The sequence below is a fragment of the Ornithorhynchus anatinus genome, chromosome 10 (genome assembly GCF_004115215.2).
Source record: "Ornithorhynchus anatinus isolate Pmale09 chromosome 10, mOrnAna1.pri.v4, whole genome shotgun sequence".
In the NCBI taxonomy this organism is placed as follows: Eukaryota; Metazoa; Chordata; class Mammalia; order Monotremata; family Ornithorhynchidae; genus Ornithorhynchus; species Ornithorhynchus anatinus.
The window spans coordinates 49,681,925-49,706,740 of NC_041737.1; the positions used below are offsets into that span (position 1 = coordinate 49,681,925).

The 24,816-nt window shown below is 45.2% G+C and overlaps 1 protein-coding gene across 3 annotated transcripts in view; it reads left to right on the forward strand.

Annotated features, from left to right (window-relative positions):
* Positions 1 to 22,127, forward strand: part of LRGUK (leucine rich repeats and guanylate kinase domain containing) — a 90,205-nt gene extending 68,078 nt beyond the window's left edge. Inside the window, exons 18-21 of one of the 3 annotated variants that reach the window (XM_029073837.2) lie at positions 6,220 to 6,305; positions 11,986 to 12,117; positions 19,304 to 19,473; positions 21,705 to 22,127. In XM_029073837.2, coding sequence (XP_028929670.1) covers positions 6,220 to 6,305; positions 11,986 to 12,117; positions 19,304 to 19,473; positions 21,705 to 21,889 — 573 coding nt within the window. In that variant the 3' untranslated portion in view covers positions 21,890 to 22,127. Of the gene's footprint in view, positions 1 to 6,219; positions 6,306 to 10,275; positions 10,526 to 11,985; positions 12,118 to 19,303; positions 19,474 to 21,704 lie in introns of those variants that run through there. The other 2 variants (XM_039913257.1, XM_039913258.1) reach the window with 2 other exon arrangements.
* The last annotated feature ends 2,689 nt before the right edge of the window (positions 22,128 to 24,816 follow it).

Sequence of the window (24,816 nt, forward strand, 5' to 3'; positions counted from 1 at the left end):
TGTACAAACACAGGTTACCAGACAACTGAATGTGCTATTGGGGATGATGATGATAACAATAATGATAATGATGATGGGGTGTAGATGTCAGGCGTGCTGGTGGAGGGAGGCTAGTTTTCCTTTCAGCCCCTCTTTAACCTGCCATTTTGTTTTCCCTGTGCTCTCAAATACCTCGGGCAGGAAAATTAAACAACTGGAGATATGTTATCACCACTGGAATGCTGCACTTTATTTTCCCAAAAAAGCATAAAAACTGGGAATTGAAATAGTGAAGCCATGGCCATAATGAAAACTATGGAGATATAGAGGAAAAGGCAAGAAATTTATCTTAGCTGTAGTTTTTTGGGTGTTTTTAATTTTGAGCAAGGTATTGGTATTAGAGGCAGGTTTCAAGGTTCAGTACAGGAGAAAATCAAAGTTTAGACAAAGATTATATATGTGATTTTTAAAATGAGCATGTATTTTGACATGTGAATTTAATTTGCCAGTGGTATGAAATGGTAAAGACTAGAGGAATATACAAATAGAATCACAGGAAACATAAGCTATAACTTACCAGAGCCAATGTTTTCATTCCACCGAAATTCAGAGAAAAGGGAGTAACAGATGGGTTACAGTGAAATAATGTAGAAGTAACTTTTTCTGCCCAGTAACCCGAAGGCTACGACCAGAACCAAGAGAATAATGTTCCCTGAGAGTGTGCTGCTTCATTTTTCTTTCCAAATATATGAATTCAAAGCTCTTATGAAATTCCAACTCTTTATGGGACTCCATCATCAGATTTTATAGGTTGTTCCCTAAAGGCATCTCTTTCACCTTTCTCAGAAGTGGTGTTGAAGTCGGTCCACCAAGAGTCTGATGTTGCATTCCTTCTTAGTAGCATGACAAGGAGGAGAGCAGAAGCTTTGAAAAGAAGTTATGATGCTGTGGTGGTCATAGCAATTAGAAATGGAATGAATTGGAACTTTCCCAGCCTACCTGCTCTATAATTTTTGGCTACATTTGCCATAAATTATTGATGCCTCGAGTCAAAAACGTTCTTCAGGTGACCCAAAGACAGAAATAAACTTACCTGAGTTTTGCGAGGCTGCTTGTATTAAAGTTTAGATTTGTTTTACTCTCCAATGGGGATGGGATTGAAGTTGCTTACACAGGGCTATGCAGTTAGATACCTCTAAGTCATACTTTTTTTGTGGTTTTGCTTGTGCTGTTAGAAATCCTTTCATTCTTCCCTGCTTCGTGTATTACACTTTTACATGCAGAAAATTATAGGCAATTCAGAGGCAGTGGAGACATTTAAAATAAAAGGATCAAAAGCAAGGAGGGAGTAGATCTAGGTTGGATTCCATCAATTGGGCATATTATTGATTTCAAATTTGCCTCATTAGGCTTGCGATCCTCCAAGGCATGATTGATATCTTGAATTTCCCTATGTAGTTGCTTACCTTCCCCCTCTCAGGGTCGCACCTGGAGAGTTTCCAATACTCTACCGGTCTTGGCTACGGGAGGGAGAGTCAAGCAGAGGCCAACCCATTCCATCCCTAGCTTGGCCAGTGGCTAGCGAGGGGAAGACAATCAAAACTCACCCTTGATGGGCGGCAGCGGCATTTTAGAGAGTCGAGGGTAGAGAGTAAAGTTTACTGCACGGAAGGAGGCAATGGAAAACCACTTCCAGATTTTTACCAAGAAAAGTGTGTGGATACACTACCAGAACGATTGCAGAGGGATGTTCTGGGCAAAATGTGTCCGAGATGTCGCAGTGGGTCAGAACTGACTCGACGGCATGGACAAAAAAACGTTGCTTACCTTAATAGCAGTAGTAATATTAGTATTTGAGTGCCCACTTGATCCTCTAGCTATAATGGTAACTCAGTAAAGAAATTACGATGGTGTAGTAGTCCCCAGAGGCCTGAAAGACAAATGTGCTTTCCCAAGGCCCTAACTTGCCTCCAGTGAGAAACATAGGTTATAGGGAAAACGGGATTCAACGCTCTAATTTAAAAGCAGGTACCCGAAAGGATTAAATTAAAACTTCTTCTCCGGCTACTACTTTGTCCAGTTATTATGCTGCCAATGCATGGGGTCATGCAGTCTCGGGATCACCCCTAACAACGGCAGTTCAGGCCCACTGGGAGTGAGACCCAAGATTGGGTTTCTCCCGTCTTCTGTGGTGACCTGGAAGAGAAAGAGACAGTGCCCTCCTTCACTCTGGGTTGCATCCAGAGGAAAATGGGCCTCAGCCTTGAAACCCAATTAGAAAGTTGGGGAACACTGAAAGCGAACCCGTTAAGTCTCTACTGATGTAACCTCTTCTGAAATGCCACATTAGTTGTTGGATATAAGACTGAACTCTATTGATAGTTTGACTTCTTTAGGTATGTTGTCCCCTTTTATTTAGAGTGCGATCTTCTTGAGAAAAGGGACTGTCCTTGCTCATTTTTTGTTGTGTTTTTCACCAGACCCTAGTTCTGTACTTGGCACAACGTTCAGAGCTTAAATAACTGCTAGTAATGATGAGTTTTGGTCCTGAATTATTAATATTGCCTGTCTACAAAGTCCAAGTTCATCAGATAATTGCCATCTCTCCATATATTTTGTGCTGCGTGAGCTTGGCTGTGAAGTGGTATGTGTTACGATTGGATGAGAGGATAAATGGCTTGGGAAGGCATGTCTTTGGCATGTTTTCTATGTTATTCTTAAGAAGCTGTGAAAACTAGTGAAGGAGAGGTGTCTCTACTTCCCAAGGCTGGATTATCCTGCCAACTGCCTGTATCATAAAGTTCTTGTTTAAATTCTGGCAGTTTAATTTTGTCAAGACAGAGAGAAATGTTTTATTGGAAAAGTAACTGTAATTTAACATGGGTTTCAATTATTCAGTGGGTGGAATGTTCACTTTATGATCCCTCTTGTTTCGTGCTGTAAAATCTTCCCTGTTTGCTATAAAGCTTCTCTGCCGAACATATAACTTTGGTGTGTTTTTGTAATGCCTGTGAAGGCTACCAATCTGAGTTTCCCACTGAAAAGCAAACATAATTTTAATCACTTTTTGTATTAAACAGTTACAAATGTTTCATTTTATGATATATTTAAGGAAATAATCAAGTACTAACTGTTCTCTTTTCCCCATGTTAATGGCAAAAGCCTATTACAGAGTGTTTGAAGGACTGATTAATATTTATGGAAGGCACAGCGGAATGCTAGATGCCTCAAAGAACATACCAAAGATGCAATTACGGCAGACTAGATGATTATATTTTAAGACATCTTGACAGACATACACCTACTTTTCTGTATTAATTAAGGGGAATATAAGCAAGATTAAGTAGGGTAGAGAGTTTTTTGTCAGAGATGCTGGAGATATCTACACCGTGTCTTCCCAAGGAGGCTTTCCTGGAGGCGGTGGGATTCGAGGAAGGATTTGAATGAGAAGATGGAGGTGGAGTCGTGGAGAGGAAGTAATTATTCCTCCTTGTACTGTACATCATAACTGGCAAAAGCAGCCAAAAGAGTTCAAAGTGACTAGCTCTGATGACAAACCAGCTGGAAAAAGAAGCTGAATTTCATAGTTAGGAAAATAAATTTAATGAAGTGCACCTCAAATTCTTCACTGGAATTAGATATTTTTTAGTACTTCTGTAGCACTTTATATTTGCAAAAAACTTTATGTTTTTGGAAAATGTGTCCAATTTGGGAAACGAAAACAATGAACTAAAGAATATCAGCCTCTGTTCAGTATCAACAAAACAACTGAACACACTGGGTTTGGTGCCTAAGTACTCTACGTAGAGGAACCACATGAGCATTCCAGAGCTTTAATCTGGCCTCTAGATACTCTGTCTGACCTCCAGGAGAGCAGATGCCCTAACTTGAAGAGCTAGAAGCCTCTCCCCGCCACCCCCCAACGTCCGACCCCCACCAGATTTCACAGAGTCGAGGGATGGGCTTGCGATGAGCAGATTTGGCATCTTGGAACCTGGTAGTCAGCCCTCAGAGCCCCTATTTGTTTACTTTGTAGCACTGTGACAGTGTTTGGTGAAGATAGATAAATACACCCACGATTCCCTGTTCGATACTGTAGCTCTCTAGAGCATTCATTCATTCATTCAATTGTATTTATTGAGCCCTTACTATGTGCAGAGCACTGTACTAAGCACTTGGAATGTGCAATTCAGCAACAGAGGCCATCCCCGCCCAGCAACGGGCTCACAGTCTAAACGGGGGAGACAACAAAATCACGATAAATAGAATCAAGGGGATGTACACCTCATTAACAAAATAAATAAGGTAATAAAAAATATATACATATGATCATAGTAATAATTCTGCTATCAGTCTGGGACAGAGAGGCTCACCCCAGTTGAGGATTTTCCAAGAGCCTTTCCCAAACTCAGAAAGAGTTGAAGATCGTCAAACTTCTCCATCCAATAGCCTCGTAACCTTGTTCTTTCTGCAGGTGCAAGGTGTAGAGTGGCGGAGGGCAAAGAAGGGACATCTAAAGATCTAGAACAAGCACTTCTGTTGTCCCTCTCCTCTCTGAAGTTTTCCCCACTTTTCTGAAGTTTAGCCATCACTCATATCAGTATGATAAAATAGCATTTAAGTGGATGAAAGAGCTTTTATCTATTACGGTTCATGCCTCGATAATCTTCCTGAGAAAATCAAGAGCATTATCGACACTAAAAATAAAATGAAGAGCCGATTCTTTTCACTGCCTTAGGTATTTATGCTGTTTCCAACTGTGGCAGAATAAACTCTAAGTAGAATTAAAAGTGCAGTTGTAAAAGTTCAAACAAACCTCTTGTCAATAATAAAGAGAATTCTATGAAATTCCGAGACTTTTTTTTTTAAAAGATCACACTGAGGACCTCCATCAGTGGTATTTATTGAGTGCTTATTAAAAAAAAATTACTGGGTGCAGAGCACCGTACTAACAGCTTGGAAGAGGGTTTTGGAGGTGGGGTATTTTGTGGTATTTATGGTAGTATGGTATTTTATGGGGGGGTTTTATGGTGTATTTTTATGGTATTTTTTAAGTTCTTACTATCTTCCAGGCACTGTACTAAGCACTGGGGCAGACACAAGCTACTCAGGTTGTACAAAGTCCATGTCCCATATGGGGCTCACGGTCTTAATCCCCATTTTACAAATGAGGTAAGTGAGGCACAGAGAAGTTAAGTGACTTGCCCAAAGTCACACAGCAGACAAGCATTGGAGTTGGGATTAGAACCCAGGTCCTTGTGACTCCCAGGCCCATGTTCTGTTTACTAGGCCATGTTCCCTGCTCGCAAGGAGATTACACTCTAGAGGACTAATTGGGCAGTGAAGTTCTTGGTTGCATACTTGCAAATCCCCATCTAGGGAAGGAATTAATAAATGCAGAAGGACAGTCCTTAATTACTCAAAAACCAACCAGGCCATACAAGTACTTCCTTTGTTCCGTGTGAGGGGGATTTTCCAGGCAAAATGCCTTGTGGTTAGCAGTCCAAGGGTTATATGTCAATGGTTAATAAAATGACAGAATGAAAACCAAAGCACTCCTCTAGGACTAGGCCTCTCTGCCCCTCCGGAGTGTTAGAGAGAAAGTTTTTGTGTAATAGACAGGGTGTGAACAAGTATGCAACTACTCCTCCACACTTAAGCCTCGTCTTATCTTTGACACCCACCCTAAACTCCATGGAGAGAAACAGTCCAGATGGGGGAAAGGCATTTTAGGTTTAATAATAAAAATCAGTGGGAAACACTTGCGTCTCGAAGTTTGAACCTGAACCAAGCTTTTATTTGCTTGCCTTCGTCGCTCCAAGATCCTCAAATTCACAGACGCAGTCTCAACATTGGCTGTATCATCTGAAATCCAGAGGACAACTCTCTAGGTTCTTAGGAGGAGAAGCTCTGATAGTAGACAACAATCAGGCTCGGATATGAAGGAGACCCCAGGTATTAGGAAAAAGGTCTTAATAAGAATCTATTCTATAGGGTGGTGGTGGTTCGAATGGCAGTCACTTGATCCACAAAACTGTTAACTTTCCTCCCATTTTGGCTCCCACTGCATAGTTGGTAATCTCCCATTTTTTTCTCATTGTGTCCATCTTTTGCCCGTTTCCCTCCCACAAATGCTGTCGTTTCCAATGGAAAGAGAGCTTCCAGAGCCATGTTTATCCCTCTATTTTCCCCTCACTTTCTAAACAAACCTGTAACCTGCTGTTTGTATTTCTTGCTTAGGAATTTTCCATGCAGAGAAGACATGAAGCAGCGCGCCAGGCTATAATGGGGAAGATGTCTTTTACTTTCACTCATCTCCTTCAAAGGTAACTTCGGAAATATTTTCATAAGATATATTTCCTTCCATGGGGCGTCTTAGGTTTTCATAATCTCACCGAGTCCTAAAGCAGCAACAAAAATGTGAATTCTGTCACCAAACAATAGTGTTTATTGAGCACCTACTCCTTGAAGAGAACCATACTAAATCCTTGGAAGAATACATTAGAATTAGTAGACATGATCCCTGTTGTTGTTGTTGTTGTTATTGTTGTTGAACAGTTTACCTTGCATTGGGAGAGATAGACACTGAAATAAAAAACAAGTCCAACCAATCAATCGTATTTATTGAATGCTTACTGTGTGCAGAGCACTGTACTAAGCACTTGGGAGAGTACAGTATAACAGATTTGGTGGGCACATTCCCTCTCCACAGCAAGCTTACAGTCTAGAGTGGGAGAGAGCCCATATCAGGTTCCACACTGAGTAAGACATAGATCCCCAAAGCATCATTTTGGATCCCAACTTCTTTTGAGTACTAACTTCCATTTAAATTAGAACCTGCTTGCAGATGAGTACCGAAGATTTCAGCCACTCTCATCAGCCTGCTACTTCCCAGCCAATACTCAGGTTCCACAGGCCTGGCTTGTTTTAACCAAGGCCAAATTGGCAGAACAGGTCAAACCCAGTTCCCCAAAGAGTTGTTAATCTCACTCATTTCATATATCTGTCTTCACTTTCCACACTCTTCAAGTGGGAGCATTTAATCTGGTTTGGGAATTAATGTTCTACTGTTTTTTTGGAGTGTGGCCTCAGAGGTGACGATAATTCCCAGCTCTCCCAATTAGGTTACGTAATGCTGGCCCCAAAGTGAGGCCCCAGTTCAAGGTGGGAGACTGAGGCCAACGAACATAATCCCTTTTCCACTCTAATGAAGCAAGAAGAGCTTAAACCTGGTGGTCCAAACTAACAAATGGTTAGGACATGGTTAGGACTTGCTGACCCAGAGAAGAGAGAATGGAATCTCAGCTCACTATTTGAACTGTGATGCTCTTTTCAAAGAGTCATCATCTCTAAGGTAGGTCAGAGGCCATCCGAGTTAGAAAAGTTAAGTTGTGACAGTTCTGACATTTTGCCCCAGGTTAAAAAGACTAGAAATTGGGAGAGGCATCCATGGGATCTTTAGCATTTTCTCTCTGGCTAAAGTTATCTGTGTGCATATATTTTGTCCCTTTAGTGCCAGGGGAGTTATAGAATGGGAAGTCTCACTTTTATGGTTATCTAATTATTAGAATCTGCCCATGTGTTTAGGATCAGGGAGCTTTTAGGAAAACAAAGCCCGTTGAGGCAAAGACAGGGAGAAATTCGGGAAGCACAAATGTGTCTCAGTGAACTGGTGAAATTCTTTGAGTAGTCAGAGGATTAGGGGTGGAGGGAACATCGCAGACATAATCAGTGATATTTATTAAGCGCTCACTGTGTGTACAACACTATACTATGTGCTTGGGGAAGTAAGTCGTAGACACATTTCCTGCCCTTAAGGATCATACAATCTTAGGGAAGAGTTTACAATCTTATATTTCGATTTTTCGAAAGGCTTTGGACAAGGTTCCACACCAGAGCTTTAAAAATCAAAGGAGTGGTCGTGAGGTTGAAGGACATGATCTGCTATGGATTAAAAAAATTGGCTAAATGGTAATTAACAAAGAGGAGAGAGAAAAAGATCGCTTCTCGGGCTGAGGAACTATTAATAGGCGGGGCTTCAGGGAGCAGTACCAGAACTGATTTTATTTAGCATAAATCATTCAGTTGATAAGTATTTGTCAAGGGCCTACAATTTGCAGACCCCCGTACAAGGAGCTTGGGAGATTATAATGGAGAGAGGCATGAGCCGTACATTCATAGAGCTCACAGTGTTACTGGAAAGATAGTCACGAAATAGTCTGTCCCCAAATCTCAAACAAAAAGCATCATGATGCCATAATGTAGAACCGTGCCCAGCCTGCTTGGGATTGTGCAGCGTAACAGAGTCGGTAGACTCGATCCCCGCTCAAGAGGAGTTACAGTCTACGTACATGAAAATAGATGATGGGTAGGGAAAGCAATCGAGTATGTGAGTATTTTTGTTAGTACTGTGGGTCTGGGGTAATAATCACTGTGGTATTTGTTAAGCTTTTATTGTGTGTTAACATCGCATGAGGTTCTGGTTGCCACATTTTAGTAATTAATGTACTAGAGCTCAACAGGGAAGAGAGAAAGACAATGAAGATGATGGGAGAGGGGGGTTGTAGGGCCAAACTGGAGAAATTTCCATCTGAGGGCAACCTGGAAAGGTATTCTTTAGTCTGAAAGGACGAATGCCTCTGAGACGGGACATGATTGAAGTCTCCAGAATCTTGAGAAACACCGAGCTGGTGGATTGAGCCAGACCTATGGTTAGATGTTTCTGGTTCTGCCCGGGGTTTGTGGAAGAACAAACTGCTGCTCCTCTTGCTTCTATTAAAGGGAAGGAGGAGCTGACAGGGGTCTCTGTGGCAACCTCCGTCCCCACCAGGGGCAGGCAGGTAGATCAAAGGGCTGCAGTTGAAAGGATGGCTGTAGGCAATGCAGGCCTATGTTCCTCTCCCTCAAAAACCATACATTTACCGCCTAAGGGCAACTTCCTTGGGTTAGTTACCAAAGGGAAGGAGTCACTCTTATTTATGAAACAGCAACGGTGCAGTAGATTCCTTCCTCTTAAAAATAATAAAAAAAGCAAACTCCCCCAACCATTTAAAGCCCCTAAGACATACCTATGCTGTAAGAAAGTAACACTAATGTTAGGAGAAAATACGTTAGAAGGAATGAATGTTTTGCCTCGCTGTGCATAGGGATTCAGCTTATAAAACGCAATCAGTTCATAATGATATGCTTAACGGTTTAAGTAGCCTAAATGTATTTGAACAGAAAGAGTTCTGTAATCCCTCGTCATCTCGAGGTTGTGGATAATAATGATGGTGTTTGTTAAGTGCTTCCTATGTGCCGAGCACTGTTCTAAGCGCTGGGGTAGACACAGGGTCATCAGGTTGTCCCACGTGAGACTCATAGTCTTAATCCCCATTTTACAGATGAGGGAACTGAGGGCCAGAGAAATGAAGCGGCGTGCCCTAGGTCACACAGCAGACGAGTGGCAGAGCCGGGATTAGAACCCACGTTCTCTGATTCCCAAGCCCGGGCTCTTGCCACTAAGCCACGTTGTTTCTCGTAGGAAGCTTCTGGTAGGAAGTTAGATGATGCTAATACCCAAAAGCAAATCTATTGGAATTGCTATTCCTGTTAGCATTGGAAAAAGATCCTTTGTTTCTTTCAGCACGATAAGGATTATGCGTACTTCAATATGTTCCCCAAGCGTTTTCTGCAGATTGGTAGCATGGGTATCTATGCCCTCACCAGATAACAATAGAAATTAATCGATGGTATTTATTGAGCACCTACTGTGTGCAGAGCACGATATTCAGTCCTTGGGAGTGTGCAGTGCGACAGAATAGGAGCATGCCGTGTACACACGATAAAATAGATTATGGATAGGGAAAATAATAGCGTATATGAGTCTATTCATTACTACTGTAGGACTGGGGTAATCATAACTGTGGTCTTTAAGGGTTTACTATTTGCTAAGCACTGTATTAAATGCTTGGGTGGATACAAGATAAGTAGGTCCCACATGAGGCTCACGGTCCAAGTTGGAGGTAGAATAGGTATTGAATCTCCATTTCGCAGATGAAGCCACCGAGGCACAAGGTAGTGAAATGACTTGCTCAAGGTCACCCAGTGGACAAGTGGCAGAGCTGGGATTAGAACCCAGGTCCTCTGACTTCCAGGCTGTGCTCTTTCCACTAGGCCAAGCTGCTTAAGGGGGTACAGGGTCAAGTGCATAATCAACACAGATTATGTGTTGCTAAAGGGAGGCTGCTTTGCCCTTTGTTTCTAAATCCCCCATCTCCAAATATTAGGTTTTCTGAAATGCCATTTAAACTCCAGGTCGGCCAATTGACCTCCAGCCAAAAGAGGTCCTGGGCAGCATTGCGCAGTTTCACCAGTGGCCCAGTTTTGCTCGTCACCTCCAGCCAAGTAGGCTAGAAGAACGGACGGATTCGGTACTATCTGACATACTGGAGACCCCTCTCAGCAATTTTGAGACCCAAAACAACTCTCCTCGCATCCCCTGAATCCTGATGTTGTTTGCGTTTGTGTGCCTGTTATCTTTGAAGACAAAGGCCGGCTCCTTCTCTATCCGTACATGTTCATTTCCGTTCACGCAACACCGTGCTCATTGCTGGAAATGTTTCTTATTTTGCTCTTTATAAGATAAAATATCGGTATTGCTGCCGTTTGTGATCTGTTTAAGAAATTGCTATAATGAGAGTTCTCAAAGTGGCGATAGAGAAAGAAAACTGGCTTTGTTAATCACAGGGAGGATAGAAGAGGAGTAATGGTTGGGAAATATTTGCTCATTAATGTAAGCTTGTTTAATTCACTAATTATAATGTATAAAGGTAATGGCCCAAGTTAGCACTGCAGTGAATGTGGTGAACGACACTGCCTCCCGAGTTTGATTAGCACGTATTCCTACCTATGCAGTAATATTCTGAATTTTTAAATTGCACGTGTTCATCCAATTATTTAGCTCCTCTTCCACCCCTTATAGTGTCACCCAGATCAAAGCAGAAGATTTTACCCCAGGAGAATCCATCCAGTAGCTTGAAATTCAAATAATTCTTCTGGCCAGCAAGAGGGAGGTTGTCCCTGAAAGCAACTGTTCGTACATGCTTCTTCATCAACATTATCATCATTATTATAATTATTACTATTATATTTTCCAAGCACTCTGTGTCAGACAGTGTGCTGGGGAAAGGTACAAGTGTAATAATTTAGAGACAGTGCCTGGCACTGAAACTACGATGAAAAACCCAAATATCACAATAGCAGTAATAACGAGAGAAGCAGCGATTCATCCCTGCTGGAGGGAAAGGTCCTTGGGTTCCTCGATGCTCAAGGCAAGGCTGTCTTTATTAATGATAATGATAATTATGGTATTACTTAAGTGCTTATTATGTACCAGGCACTGTACTAAACGCTGGGGTGGGTATAAGCATATCGGGTTGGACGCAGTCCTTGTCTCACATGGGGCTCGCAGTCTCCCCATTTTACAGATGAGGTAACTGATGACCAGAGAAGTGAAATGACTTGTTCAGGGTCACACAGCAGACAAGTGGAGGAGCCAGGATTAGAACTCAGCAAGCGCATAGTACAGGGCTCTGCACGCAGTGAGCCGCGCAATAAATCCGATTGAATGAATGAATGGCCTTCTGACTCCCAGGCCTGTGTTCTGGCAGCTCTGCCATGCTCTTCTCTTGAGTCTAAATAGCCCTAGCTTTTCCTGCATGTGAACGGTTGGGAAGCTGGGCTTCACTCCGGAGGAGCTTGATGGGAAGGGAGGCGGAGAGCGGACGCCCTGGCTTCAGGCAAGGCCCCGTGGACCCCCGAACTCCGACCTCGCGGTGAGGAGTCGGGGCTACCGTGACTGCAGTATGAGGCTCTCCCTCACCACCGGAGAGGCACCAGGGTTGCCAGATGCCACCTCGCAGCCCCCGCCCTGAGGTCCGTCTCCCTTTAATCTTGGCAATCCTTTCGGTGCTCTTTAGAGTGAATGCAAATTGTCATCTCCGCTCTCCCTGCCTTGCGTTTCAGCAAGCTGGTGCCCACCCCAGACCCTTCAAAACCTCATTTGGATACAATGAAGCAACTGAGTTTTCAACTACCCAGGATTGGGGGAAGTTTCATTCCAGGGAACAGCCTCAATCCTGCCGGCTCAGACACCAGGTCAGTTAACCTCTTTTGTGGGAAGGAAGGTTTCTTCTACAGGTCCGGACTGGAAGGGGCTTTCACCCGCCCCAGCGGAGCACCGGCAGCTGACACTTGGACAAGCAGTCCGTCGGAAGCTTGGCCTTTAGGGCCCTAATATAGTCTGAAACGAATGTCCGGGATCTCAGAAAAACTAAAGAGTCGTGAATTTCTCTAATGGCTATTTGTTTCCTGTTGAAGAAGAGCAAGAAGGCAGTTTTAGCCAGAAACAGTTTGGGCTGGGAAAGGGAGATGAAAGATACCTTCCAAAAAGGCCAGACAAAGCATGAGGAACCAGGATGGCAGTTAGCAATCCTGCACTGGCCCCTGGAGGTTGGACAAGTTGACCCACGAGGCCTCGTAGCGTCTTACTGTGGATTTTAAGGCGGAGATTAATTTAGTCCTTTAAAGAGATCAAAGGCCGGAAATTGAATCGCATGCCGGGCATGAATAAGAAATGCCAAATATCTAAAACAAGCGTGTAAGAAACAAGAGTCTTTACTAGTTGCTTTTGAAATTTCTCATTTTTACTGCATTTCTTTTTCTCCCGACCCACGACAAAAAGCCAAGGGGATGTGTGTGGTACATGAAATGCTCATCTTTGACCGTGGATTAGAGGAACACACTCTGCTTTACATCTGATTTTGAATGTTGCCGCACCTTTGTTTTCCTTTCAAAAATCTGATGATGAAAAATAACAGATTGCTCCCTTTAAATTCTAAAGAGCCTGCACATTTCAATAGGCACTTTAGAGCCTGCCACCCTAATTAGTTAATTAGCATGCTGTAACAATGTTGAAACTCTAGGCCTCTGCGGATTTGTTTGGACTCTCTATTTGTACTGCAGTGGAACAGGCTGGTGAGAATGGAAGGAGGGAGAGGGAGAGAATGAAAATACATAATAGGTTGCAGTGGGATTATATATCATCTATCCCCACCGGTGAAGAGGTAAGACCTATAACTCAAGAGAGAATGAAGCTATGATGGGTTGTAAAGGTCTTACCCTTCACTCGTGTGAATAAATGTGTCTTTCCGCTCTACCACATTTTCGTGTTTGACTTTCGCCGCGTTTTCATTTAATGCTGTCAATATTACAGGGGGAAAATAACCGTTAGGAGAGGAAAAAAGCCTGTTAACATGATCCATTTTCTGCACCTCAAACCTCAAGCGAACTCTACCCAGTCCACTTACCTCCTCTTATGAAAATGAGAAACAAAAGCTTTGAAGGCATGTGTTTTTATGGATTCTGAGGAAATGCTCTGGGTTTTATTGATTTGCACCCTGAATAGTATTTAGAAAAAAACATCATTCAGGGTTTTAATGTGAAACTGGCAATTTACTTTTTTTTTTTGAGGGGGGTGTAGCATGAGAGAGTAAATGAATGATCTTTTAACAGTGCCATGTTTCTTACAATTGGGATGAAAATCTCAGGAAGGCCGAAGCAAGGGTCGCTACCCACCACATTTCACGGCCCTTCTGCCTGCATAGGCTCAGAGTATAAATCCAGAAGAATTTGGAGGAAGGCCTAATGCCAGACCATCCAGCTTCAGGGTGGACAAGCTGTAGTGGAGCTGGGTCCACCTGTGAAGGGTGATTGAAGTAATAATAACATATCAAGTCAGGTGACCATGTAATAAAAATGGCCATATCAAGGAGATGCATGATTTGGTGATGTAACCAAGATTCTTAACATGGTGAGAATTCTGAGGCACAGCTACTTCTCCCCTAGTTTTGCAAGGTTTATGCTTCTGTGGACGTGCTGCAGCCGTGGTGGTAAACACTGGCTTTGAGGATTGGACCTGAAAGTGGCCTATTCTGCTGAACTTAGGTGAATTTCAACCCGTTAATTAGGATCACAGTCAGGGATGGTGGCTAGCTGAAAGTATGAATCTGAGGCTGTAGGCGAGGAAGTAAGATGTCTTGAAAATGAGAAGTTTCCCAGTTGGCTCCTCTGTCCACTTTGGAGAGGGCTCCAGTGGGTCTGAGCGCTGCTCTGAGGCCAGAGGAGATGAGAAGCAGTAGGAGGAATCTTGAGCGCAACTGGAGAGTTCTGTAAGCCTGTGGGGAGCAGGGAGCTGGTAAGCTGGGTTCCTCGGGAGCTGGGGAGGCCTCGCAGTGCTCCCCCTCAGACCATCCCAGGCCGGGTGTCTCTTCCACCATTGCCTGTCTCTCCTGGCTCCGGAGAATCCCTGCCCTTCAGCTCGCTGTCATCCATTGCTCCGACTCAAACCTCTGTTTCCACCACTGACCTCCCACTCCTGGTGTGAGGCTGGTCTGGAGCAGCTTCTGGAGACACGGATGGCTCAAGGGTGGTGGCTGCCATGTTTCAAATGCTGGAAGATTTCTGTCAGATCCCTCAGCCTACTCGGCTGATACAGGGCGTGTCAAGTTGCCCCACTCACGCCCCACTTTTATCCCCAGAGAAAGTCCTCCAAACCCCGTTCGGGAAGAACGCAAGAGTCCTGAAACTCGGGAGAAGGATTGTCAGTCTGAAGGATTTTGTCACTTTCCAAGATGACCATTTCGAATACCTGTCAGCCTGGAGATTGATCCACCTTTTTTTTCCTCCCCCTATGGTATTTAAGCCCCTACTATGTGCCAAGCGCTGTACTAAGCACTGGGATAGATATCAGCTAATCAGGTTGGACACAATCCATGTCCCATATGGGACTCAGAGTCTTAATCCCCATTTTACAGATGAGATAACTGAAGCACTGAGAAGTGAGGTGACTTTTCCAAGATCACCCAGAAGCAAGTGGCAGAGCCGGGATTAGAACCCAGGTCCTTCTGACTCCCAGGTCCATGCTCTATCCACTAGGCCTTGCTGCTTCTCCATCTGTAGCTAAAGCCCAATGGGCAAGTGGACTACTGAGCCGCCACCCTCAAGGCTGACCCTTCTGATCGGGGCTGACTCAGTATCCTGTGGGGAATCCGGGACTGAAAGAATGATCCCAGGTCAAAGCATGAGGGTCTAGTTTCTATTGCAATGAGTTTCTTCGTCTTCCCAGACAGAGAAGTTTATTGAAAAATGTCTCTCCTTCCCAGCACACAGTGCAGGCTGTTCTGAATTAGGTGTTTTCTGATGAATGTGTGATTGCAGTGCCTGGAGTCCAGCAGCTGTGAAGTCCAGTTGAGACATGTACGGGCATGAATTCCAAACAGGAATTTTCATAGATTTGGGAAATCAGGAGCCAAGGCCGATACTGACATGACTTCTCTTCAGGGATTCACACTTAGGTCTTATTTCATTAGCCCAAATGGATTTACTTGCTCTAGCCTGGGCTTGTTTGAGCTTTTCTTTCTTTCTTTCTTTAACTACTATTATTTGACATTGGTTACCATGTAACAGGCAAGGGAAAAAAATTACAGAATGAGCATGATCTTGTCTAATCAGCTCATTCACTCATGTTTTTTGCCTTTTTTAAAATGGAATTTAAGTGTTATGTGCCAGGCACTGTAATAGTTGCTGGGGTAGATACAAGATTCTAAGTCAGACTCAGTTCCTCTCCCATGAAGGACTCACGGTCTTAATCCCCATCTTATGGATGAAGTAACTGAGGGACGGAGAAAGGAAATGACTTGCCCAAGGTCACACAGCAGACAAGTGGCAGAGCTGGGATTAGAACCCAGGCCCTTCTGACTCCCAGACCCCTGCTCTATCCACTAGGTCACCCTGCTTCTCTAGCCTCTGCTTTGTGGTATCTTAAGCATTTCTGGGTGAAGGATTAGATTGAAGCCCCACAGTACTGTGCCAAAGAAGACCAAGAATCGATACAAAACAGTCATAACCGTTTTCATCTTCTCAGCTGCTCTGCTGTCTTCCCTCACTTGGCCAGAGGTCCCCTGGTCTATTTCCATCCCCTTGGCAAGGAGGAGAGAAGAGTACCCAGTTCCTGATGCCCTGACCTAATCCCTGAAGCTTCAAGACCTTGATCCTTTCAAAATGGATCAGCCACAGTCCACTGTTCAAAGGCCAGTTAAAGGGAATCAGTGCTGCCAGAGATCTTGGTAAAATCCAAGCTGTGCTAGGAGTTCACCCCACTCTTTACTTCCTCTTATTTTGCACTGAAGGATTTTACAGGAATATCGATAATCGACTTCTACCCATAATCAGTTTCCCCAGCCATGTCAACTGACACAAGTCTGTGGCCACAAAAAGATTAGACTGGGTGGGTCTGTGAGCTGCTCCCGTAGGAAAACATCGCTTACCTGAATGGGGAAGTGCCCGAAAATGATAGTCTAAAATGGGTTTTGCTTCACAGTCCCAAAGCAGACTCATAAGAGGATCGGTTTGATGGGTTTTAACGTTGTGGCGGGCTGACCGATAATAAAACAAATACTGAGGAAATGACCATCGCATCTTGGGACATCAAGGTATTATTATCCGGTGCCGTTAACAGCATTTACGAACTCGCCGACGCCGTAGCCGACACTGTGGCCCCATGCAAGAGCCCAGTACCCCACCAGACCCCCGACAGCCCAAGGAGACAGATGTTGGATACACCTTTTTTTTTTCGACAGAGGTCTCCTCCTTTCAGAGTGACATTCTTCAAGTGTCACGTATTCGCTGAGACAGTCTCAGGGCTCCTCACTCTGTCCAGAAACATGTAAGTGACCAATTAATGACCCTGCACCTGCCTAGAACAGTGTTTTGCTACCATCGTCAGTGGGCATGCCCCATCCTGCTGAATTCTGACGAAGAGAAAAAAATTCTCTAAACATCTGGACAGACTAAAAATCTGACAAGCTGATGATCGCGGGGGATTTTAACACGCGAATAAGTAGCGCTGTGATGAGGAACATAGAATCTGGTGTCAGAATACACTTCTGATATACTGGAAAACTCTTTCAACTCAGTATAGGCTACAAGCATCCTTGAAAACCGTTGAGCGAGTCATCCAGGAACTGCTGTATGTCGATGGGGCTCACACTCACAAGACGTGAGATGATTTTGAGTCTCTTCACTTTCATCACAGCACTGTGGACTGACATTAAACCTGAAGGAAATTGAAATTATGCATCAGCCTTTACTCAGGAAGTCTTTCACATAACCAAATAGTTTCAGCAGCAATTCAGAGCTTGATGTTCTTATGCAATTCTACTATCTAGGCAGTACTTGACCCAGTGATCTATGAATCGAAAAAGAAATAGAGAAAACAATCAAAAAAGCAAGCATACTTTTCAGTCAACCAACAGTATTTTTTTTGTTTTGAGGATCTACTGCGTGCAGAGCACTGTACAGAGCAGAAGAAGTGTGGCTCAGTGGCAAGATTTCGGGCTTGGGAGTCAGAGGTCATGGGTTCTAATGCCGGCTCCGCCGCTTGTCAGCTGTGTGACTTTGGGCAGATCACTTAACTTCTCTGTGCCTCAGTTACCTCATCTGTAAAATGGGGATTAAGACTGAGAGCCCCTCGTGGGACAACCCGATCACCTTGTATCTCCCCCCCAGCGCTAGAACAGGGCTTTGCACATAGTAAGCACTTAAATACCATCATCATTATTATTATTGTAGCACTTGGGAGTGCAGTGCGATTGCGAGACCTGATCCCTACCTTCAAGGAGTTTACAATCTAGCAGGACAGACTGATGATGAACTAATTTACAGATAAGAGGAAGCCACAGAGTATATCAATTGGGTCCATAAGTGTTATAGGGGGTTGTGAGAACTAAGTGCTGAAATGTCAGTTTGGGGATGTAATTGATATAGCTATTAATTGGGGGAGGCCTCCTAGAGGAGATGTGATTTCAAAAGGGCTTGAAAATGGGAGAGTGATGGTCTGTTGAATAATAATAATAATGATAATTACGGTGTCTGTTAAGGGTTTACTATGCGCCAAGCACTCTTCTAAATGCTGGGATAGATAGAAGGTAATCAAGTTGGACACCGTCCCAGTCCCACCTGGGGCTCACAGTCTCAATCCCCATTTTACAGATGAGGTAACTGAGGCACAGAGAAGTTAAGTGACTTGCCCGAGGCCGCACAGCAGACAAGCGGCGGAACCGGGATTTGAACCCATGACCTCCGACTCTCAAGTCTGTGCTCTTGCCACTAGGCCATGCTGCTTCATGAATACAAAGTGGGAGGGGATCCCAGGCAAATGGGAGGGTGTGAGCGAGAAGTCAACAGTGGGAGGGATGAGAACAAGAGAAGCAGTGTGACCTGATGAAAAGAACAGCGGCCTGGGAATCAGGGGACCTGGCTTCTAATCCCTGATCTGCCAATTGCTTGCCTTGTGACCTTGGCCAAGTCACTTCACTGTGCCTGTTCTCCTGTTCTCCCTCCTACATAGACTGTGAGCCGTAGGCGGGAAAGGGACTGTGTCCAACCTATCTACCCCAGCACTTCGAACTGCGTTCATTATATATCAAGTGCTCAACAAATAGCATTAAAACAAAACAAGGGGCAGTGAGTATCTTGAAAAGATTGAAGAGGGTAAGCTGGGGGTGTAGCGGGAAAAAAGAGTGGATAGAAAGGAAGTAGACAAATGAATGTCTTGAAGTGATTGGTGAGCTTCTGCTTGATGCAGAGAGGCACGGGCAACCACGGGAGGCTTTTGAAGAGTGGGGAGATGTGCTGAATGATGTTTTAAAAAATGGGGTGGGTACCAGAGTGAGGTATGACTGGAGTAGGGGAGAGACTGGAGCCCGGGACTTCAAAGCTGACATAATAGTGGAGCGGGATGCGATAAAAACCTGGACAGCTCACTCAAGGACTTGGACAGGAATGAAAAGAGGGAACTAGGCTGCTACCCGGAGGGTGCAGGGGAGTAGAGAAATTTTTCTTTTCCAGCCTGGGGAGATGAGGGCTTGCTGCAGAAAGCAACAGAGCAGCCTGGAGCGGGGCAATCAGGAGATGGGTTACCACCCACGATCGGGGATTGGGGAAGATGAGGGCACCATTGACAACAGCAGCAAATGCTTTAAGTAGCCAATGCATCAGCCTGCCAAAGGAAAATCTTTTTTGACCTAGTAATAATATCTGTGATATTGGTTAATCCTTTACTATGTGCCAACCACTGTACTTAATGCTGGGGATTGAAAGCAATGTACATCATTTAAAGATACTGGCAAGGCTTTGTTTCAACCGAGGATTCCTTTGTTTTCCTTCCTCCCACCGATAGAGTAGCAAGGGCTAACTCTGGGTTTTCTGCCTTCTCTTCATTTAGCGGGTCTTCGCTGGACAGGTCGTTTTCACCCCTCTGGATGGCGGGCCCCAGCGCTCCCTCCTTTGACGGCTCCTGCGTGGGACAAGCAGGTGCCCTCGGGGTTGGGAGTGGAGTGCATCGTCCACAGAGTTTGACCCCCTTTTCAAGCCATACTGTTTCAACCATTCAAGGTGAGCTTTAATTTCACCGTTAGTGTAAATAAGGGTTGTTTTTTTAGGGGGCGAGGGGCGTTTGAGGAGGGCTTGCCAGTTGACCTAAAAGAGTTAAAAAAAAAAAAAAACAACTATCTCTGGAGGCGGATAAAGGGTTAGCGAACTGTGGGCCCAATCCTGCCGAAGGCAAGGGAAGAAATGCCCAAACGTTTGGCGGTGCAATCTGTGTGGATGCCGTTGAGGATATTCTCCTGTCCTCTCCTTCCATCCATCCCGGCTCCTTAGAGAAGAGGGTTTTTTCCAAGCCTGCTCTACAGGTTACAAAGACACCACCCCTAAACCCCTCTGGAGAGTCAAAACGATTGCCATTTAGTCACTGCAAAGCTAAATTTGACAGCAATTGAGCTTGACTCTGCTCATCCCACCTCCTACCGCTCCTCCCTCTTGTCATCCACTTTGCTCCCCCTCAGCCGCCTGCCCAGTCCTGCCCTCCTGCAATCATGGGATACTACAACCAATTCCCACCTTTCTAATCATCTCATCCTCTCGAGTACTCTCTCTGGAACCCCCCACAAAAGTGTGATGTATGTTAAATGCTTAATGTATGCCAAGCACTGTGCTGAGTGCCTGGAGGTTGGATTCAGTCCCTGTCCCACACGGGGCACACAAAGAATTTAAGTGACTTACTCAAGGTCACCCTGCAGGCAAGTGGTAGAGCTGAGATTAGAGCCCAGGTCGCCTGACCTGGGCCTGGATCTCTTTCCATTAAGCCTGCTGCTTCTCATCCCCTTTCACCTCTCCCGTAGTGCCCCAGGTCCTTAAAAGATTCTCACGCTCCCCCTCTACTGCCCTTTTATCCCATGGACCCGCAGTTTCTTAAGTGACGATTCCCCAAGACCCTCGAATCACTAACTGCCTTCCAACCCTTACCATCGGAAGGCCTTACCATCCCTTGGAGTCTCTTCTATTAATTCTTTCTACAGATTTCCTGACTTCTGCATCTCACTGCTTCCCCTTACCACCCCGCTGACCCCCAAATATTGTGTCCGCTTCGCTCCTTACCTTGACTTGCATTCCCCAATTTCCTCCTCCCCTGGCGTGTCCGATTGAGAAGCAGTGTGGCCTAGTGGAAAGAGCACAGGCCTGGGAGTCAAAGGACCTTTTTTTTTAATATGGTATTTATTAAGCACTTCCTATGTGCCAGGCCCTCCTCTCAGGTTTGCACCTGGAGAGTTTCCAGGACTCTACCAGTGTCAGCTATGGGAGGAAGAGTCAAGTAGAGGCCTGCCCATTCCATTCTTAGCTTGGACAGTGGCTAGCAATCTACTATAAGTCAAAACTCACCTGTGCTGGGCAGCCACAGCATGAGAGAGAGTCGAGTGCAGAGACTCGAGTTTACTGCTTGGAAAGAGGCGATGGTAAACCACTTCTGGATTTTTACCAAGAAAACTCTATGGATCCGCTACAGAACGATTGCAGATGGAGGCGGGGTGTTCTGGGAGAGATGTGTCCATGGAGTCGCTATGGATCTGAGGCGACTCTACAGCATAAGACAAGACAACCTGCCAGGCATTGTACTATGCACTGGAGCAGATACAAGCTAATCAGGTTGGGCACAGTCCATGGGATTTTCAGTATTAATCCCCATTTTGCAGGTGAGGTAACTGAGCCACAGAGGAAATGAAATGACTTGCCCAAAGTCACACAGCAGACAAGTGGCAGAGTCAGGATTAGAACCCAGGGCCTTCCGACTCCCAGGCCCGTGTTCTATCCACTAGGCTATAATCCCGGTTCCCCAACTTGTCTGCTTTGTGACCTCAGGCAGATCACTTAACTTCTCTGTGCCTCAGTTTCCTCATGGGGATTAAAACTGTAAGCCCTATGTTGGACAGGAACTGTGTCCAACCCTACTATCTTTTATCTATCCCAGTGCTTCGTACAGTGCCCGGCACATAGCACTTAACAAATACGATTACTATTATTATTATTGTTTCTATCCATCTCTGTTCGACCCCTTCCCGTATCCCCATCCAATTAAAAGTCACAGGAAAGCCTACTCACCTGCTATAAAGACATCAGAATCCATCGTTTCATGAACAAACCCATCCTGTGATCCCCAGGAAGGCATTCAACGTGTATTTCTTGACCCAGTTTATTTGTCTCTTGGTTGGCAGTTGGTTTTGGATGAATATAGCAATATATAAACCTTCCCTGTATCCTCACCCTTCTATTTGTTTCCATCCTTACAGGCCAAGCTTCCAATGACAACAGCAGAAAAATGAAACAAGCTCTATCACCTGCATTACCTGATAAGAGGCTTAATATGATGAGAAGCAACATATCCAGACCCTCCCAGAACATCGTCCGACCAGGGTCCAACACCAAACCAGTCCTTCCTCCCATACCCCAGGGGCACAAGGCAGGCGGTAGTTGATGCTGGCTTCGTACGGAGCAACTCCCTCGTTGGGGGCTAGAGCGACTCCCTAAAGCCGGCCACTACTTGTGGTTTTATCTTGTCCAGCCCAGAGCCCACCCACATGCCTTTAATCCCCCCAATCCGTTTCTTCGTAACTCTGCATTGCGCCGGTCTGTTCGGATAGAACGTGATGTATTTTTAGCTTTTTTAAAATGTCATTTCAGTTTTTCCCACAGCTATAAATGACTTTCCCCCATGCCTCGTCCTTTGAAATGTCAGAGAGCAGGAATCTCTCAAGATCCTTGCAGTGATATATTTGTGAATGTTTTGTGTGCGTGTGTCTGGGTACAAACTGGGTTGGGGTATTACAGGTTTTGTCGTATCCTTTTAAAACCGCGGAGGATGGAACAGTGTGGTCTTTAGAGTCTGAAGGGAAGGGAGAATTATATGTAATTTGTGGCCATCGCTGTCCATCAACTTTGGAAGAGAGAGGGAAGCGTGTTTGCACATAGCCGATAATACTGTGAATTTCTTCAAGTTTATAACTCTCTTAAGTTGCGCAAAAGTTGTTCTAGCACAACAGAGGAGGGATAAGATGTGACTTTGTTCCACCTGGTGTTAGTTATCAGCCAGAAACACAGCTGCTGATGAGTTCTTTCTAAGGCTAACCCCCTATCTGGTCCTTTCCAGATAGGGATGGGATTCCCCGAAGGCCACACTTCCATCTCCAGTGGCCCTGTGGGGATCTGGGCTGGATTTGGCAACTCCCCAGTTCTGGGTCTGTCCTGGGTTCTTCCAGAGCGCTCAGGAGGCTGCTTCTGCCAGGCTCCAGGACTCCCCGGGCCTATGATGTGCTGATCCAAAGCCTGAGTGTTCGGTAAACTGAGGGACGACCACCATCTCTCTAGGGGTGAACTGGGATCAGTTCTTATCTGCCCTATCTGCTACTTTCATTCATTCATTCAATTCATTCAATAGTATTTATTGAGCGCTTACTATGTGCAGAGCACTGTACTAAGCGCTTGGGATGAACAAGTCGGCAACAGATAGAGACGGTCCCTGCCGTTTGACGGGCTTACGGTCTAATCGGGAGAGACGGACAGATGAGAACAATGGCACTAAACAGCGTCAAGGGGAAGAACATCTCGTAAAAACCGATGGCAACTAAATAGAATCGAGGCGATGTACAATTCATTAACAAAATAAATAGGGTAACGAAAATATATACAGTTGAGCGGACGAGTACAGTGCTGTGGGGATGGGAAGGGAGAGGTGGAGGAGCAGAGGGAAAAGGGGAAAATGAGGCTTTAGCTGCGGAGAGGTAAAGGGGGGATGGCAGAGGGAGTAGAGGGGGAAGAGGAGCTCAGTCTGGGAAGGCCTCTTGGAGGAGGTGATTTTTAAGTAAGGTTTTGAAGAGGGAAAGAGAATCGGTTTGGCGGAGGTGAGGAGGGAGGGCGTTCCGGGACCGCGGGAGGACGTGACCCAGGGGTCGACGGCGGGATAGGCGAGACCGAGGGACGGCGAGGAGGTGGGCGGCGGAGGAGCGGAGCGTGCGGGGTGGGCGGTAGAAAGAGAGAAGGGAGGAGAGGTAGGAAGGGGCGAGGTGACGGAGAGCCTCGAAGCCTAGAGTGAGGAGTTTTTGTTTGGAGCGGAGGTCGATAGGCAACCACTGGAGTTGTTTAAGAAGGGGAGTGACATGCCCAGATCGTTTCTGCAGGAAGATGAGCCGGGCAGCGGAGTGAAGAATAGACCGGAGCGGGGCGAGAGAGGAGGAAGGGAGGTCAGAGAGAAGGGAAAGAGAGAAGTCTACTTTGCATAGACTCCCCCACCCCTCCACCCCGCAACTCAGTAAGCTCGTTAAGGGCAGGGAACGTGTCCACTAATTCTGCTGTAATGTGCTCCTCCAAGTGCTTAGTACAGTATTCTGCAAATAGTAAGCGCTCGATACCATTGACGGATTGACAGAGTGGTCCAGACCTGAACAAACAGGTTCAGGCAGAATTACCGTGGTTTCTGTAAAGCGCTCACTATGTCCCAGGCACTGTACTAACCACAAGGGTAGGTACAAACTAATCAAGCTGGACCCAGTCTCCCGTCCCACATAGGGCTCACCTTCGTAATCCTCATTTTACAGACAGGGTAACCGAGGCGTAGAGAAGGTAAGTGACTTACCCAAGGTCACACAGCAAAGGGGCAGAGCAGGGATTAGAATTCAGGTCCTTCTGACTCCCAGTCCTGCACTTTAGCAGCCAAGCTGCTTCTCATCCAGGCAGATTTGGGGCTGTGGGGAGTCCGACAGCTGCTTAATGACTTCGTGAGACACAGCCATCAGTTTAGTGCTGGAGAGTAGAGAGAAGTTTAGTTCCATCTGCCCAACCTCTCTCTTCTCCCTGAAATGACATTTGCAAGTGCTTGGAGGTGCCTGTTGTGTTTTCCTCTTGCGGGGAGGTGGGAGATCAAAACGTTTTTCTCTCGAGCTACTTGTTCCCATGATGTATTCCTTACTGTTGTTTGTTCCTGTGTTTGTGCATCTTATCTCTTGCTTGAGCTGTGCAAAAGGATTCCAGGCCAGAGTTACTCAGGTAAATATTTCCCTTCTTAATTACAACACGGAGAATTAAATTGAGACCTAAGGATAGTTGGCCCATCACTCTGGAGTTAAACAGGTCTAAGGTAACTGCTCAGTATTAGAATCCTAGTCCAGAAAATAGAACGTTCCAAGCCTTCCTACCTCTTTCTTTAAAGTGCATACAACTTTTAGGAGATTTTTATCCCCTAATTAGAATGACTCCCTACCCTTCAGTGGAACTCTTGGCCAGTTGACTAGATTTAAGAACGAGGAGGGTTTGCCGTTTTGCAATATTATTATTCTCTTGGCTCTTCACCTATCATGATTTCTAGATTTTTTTTTCTAAATTGCTATTAAGGCAGATGTTGGAGTCTGT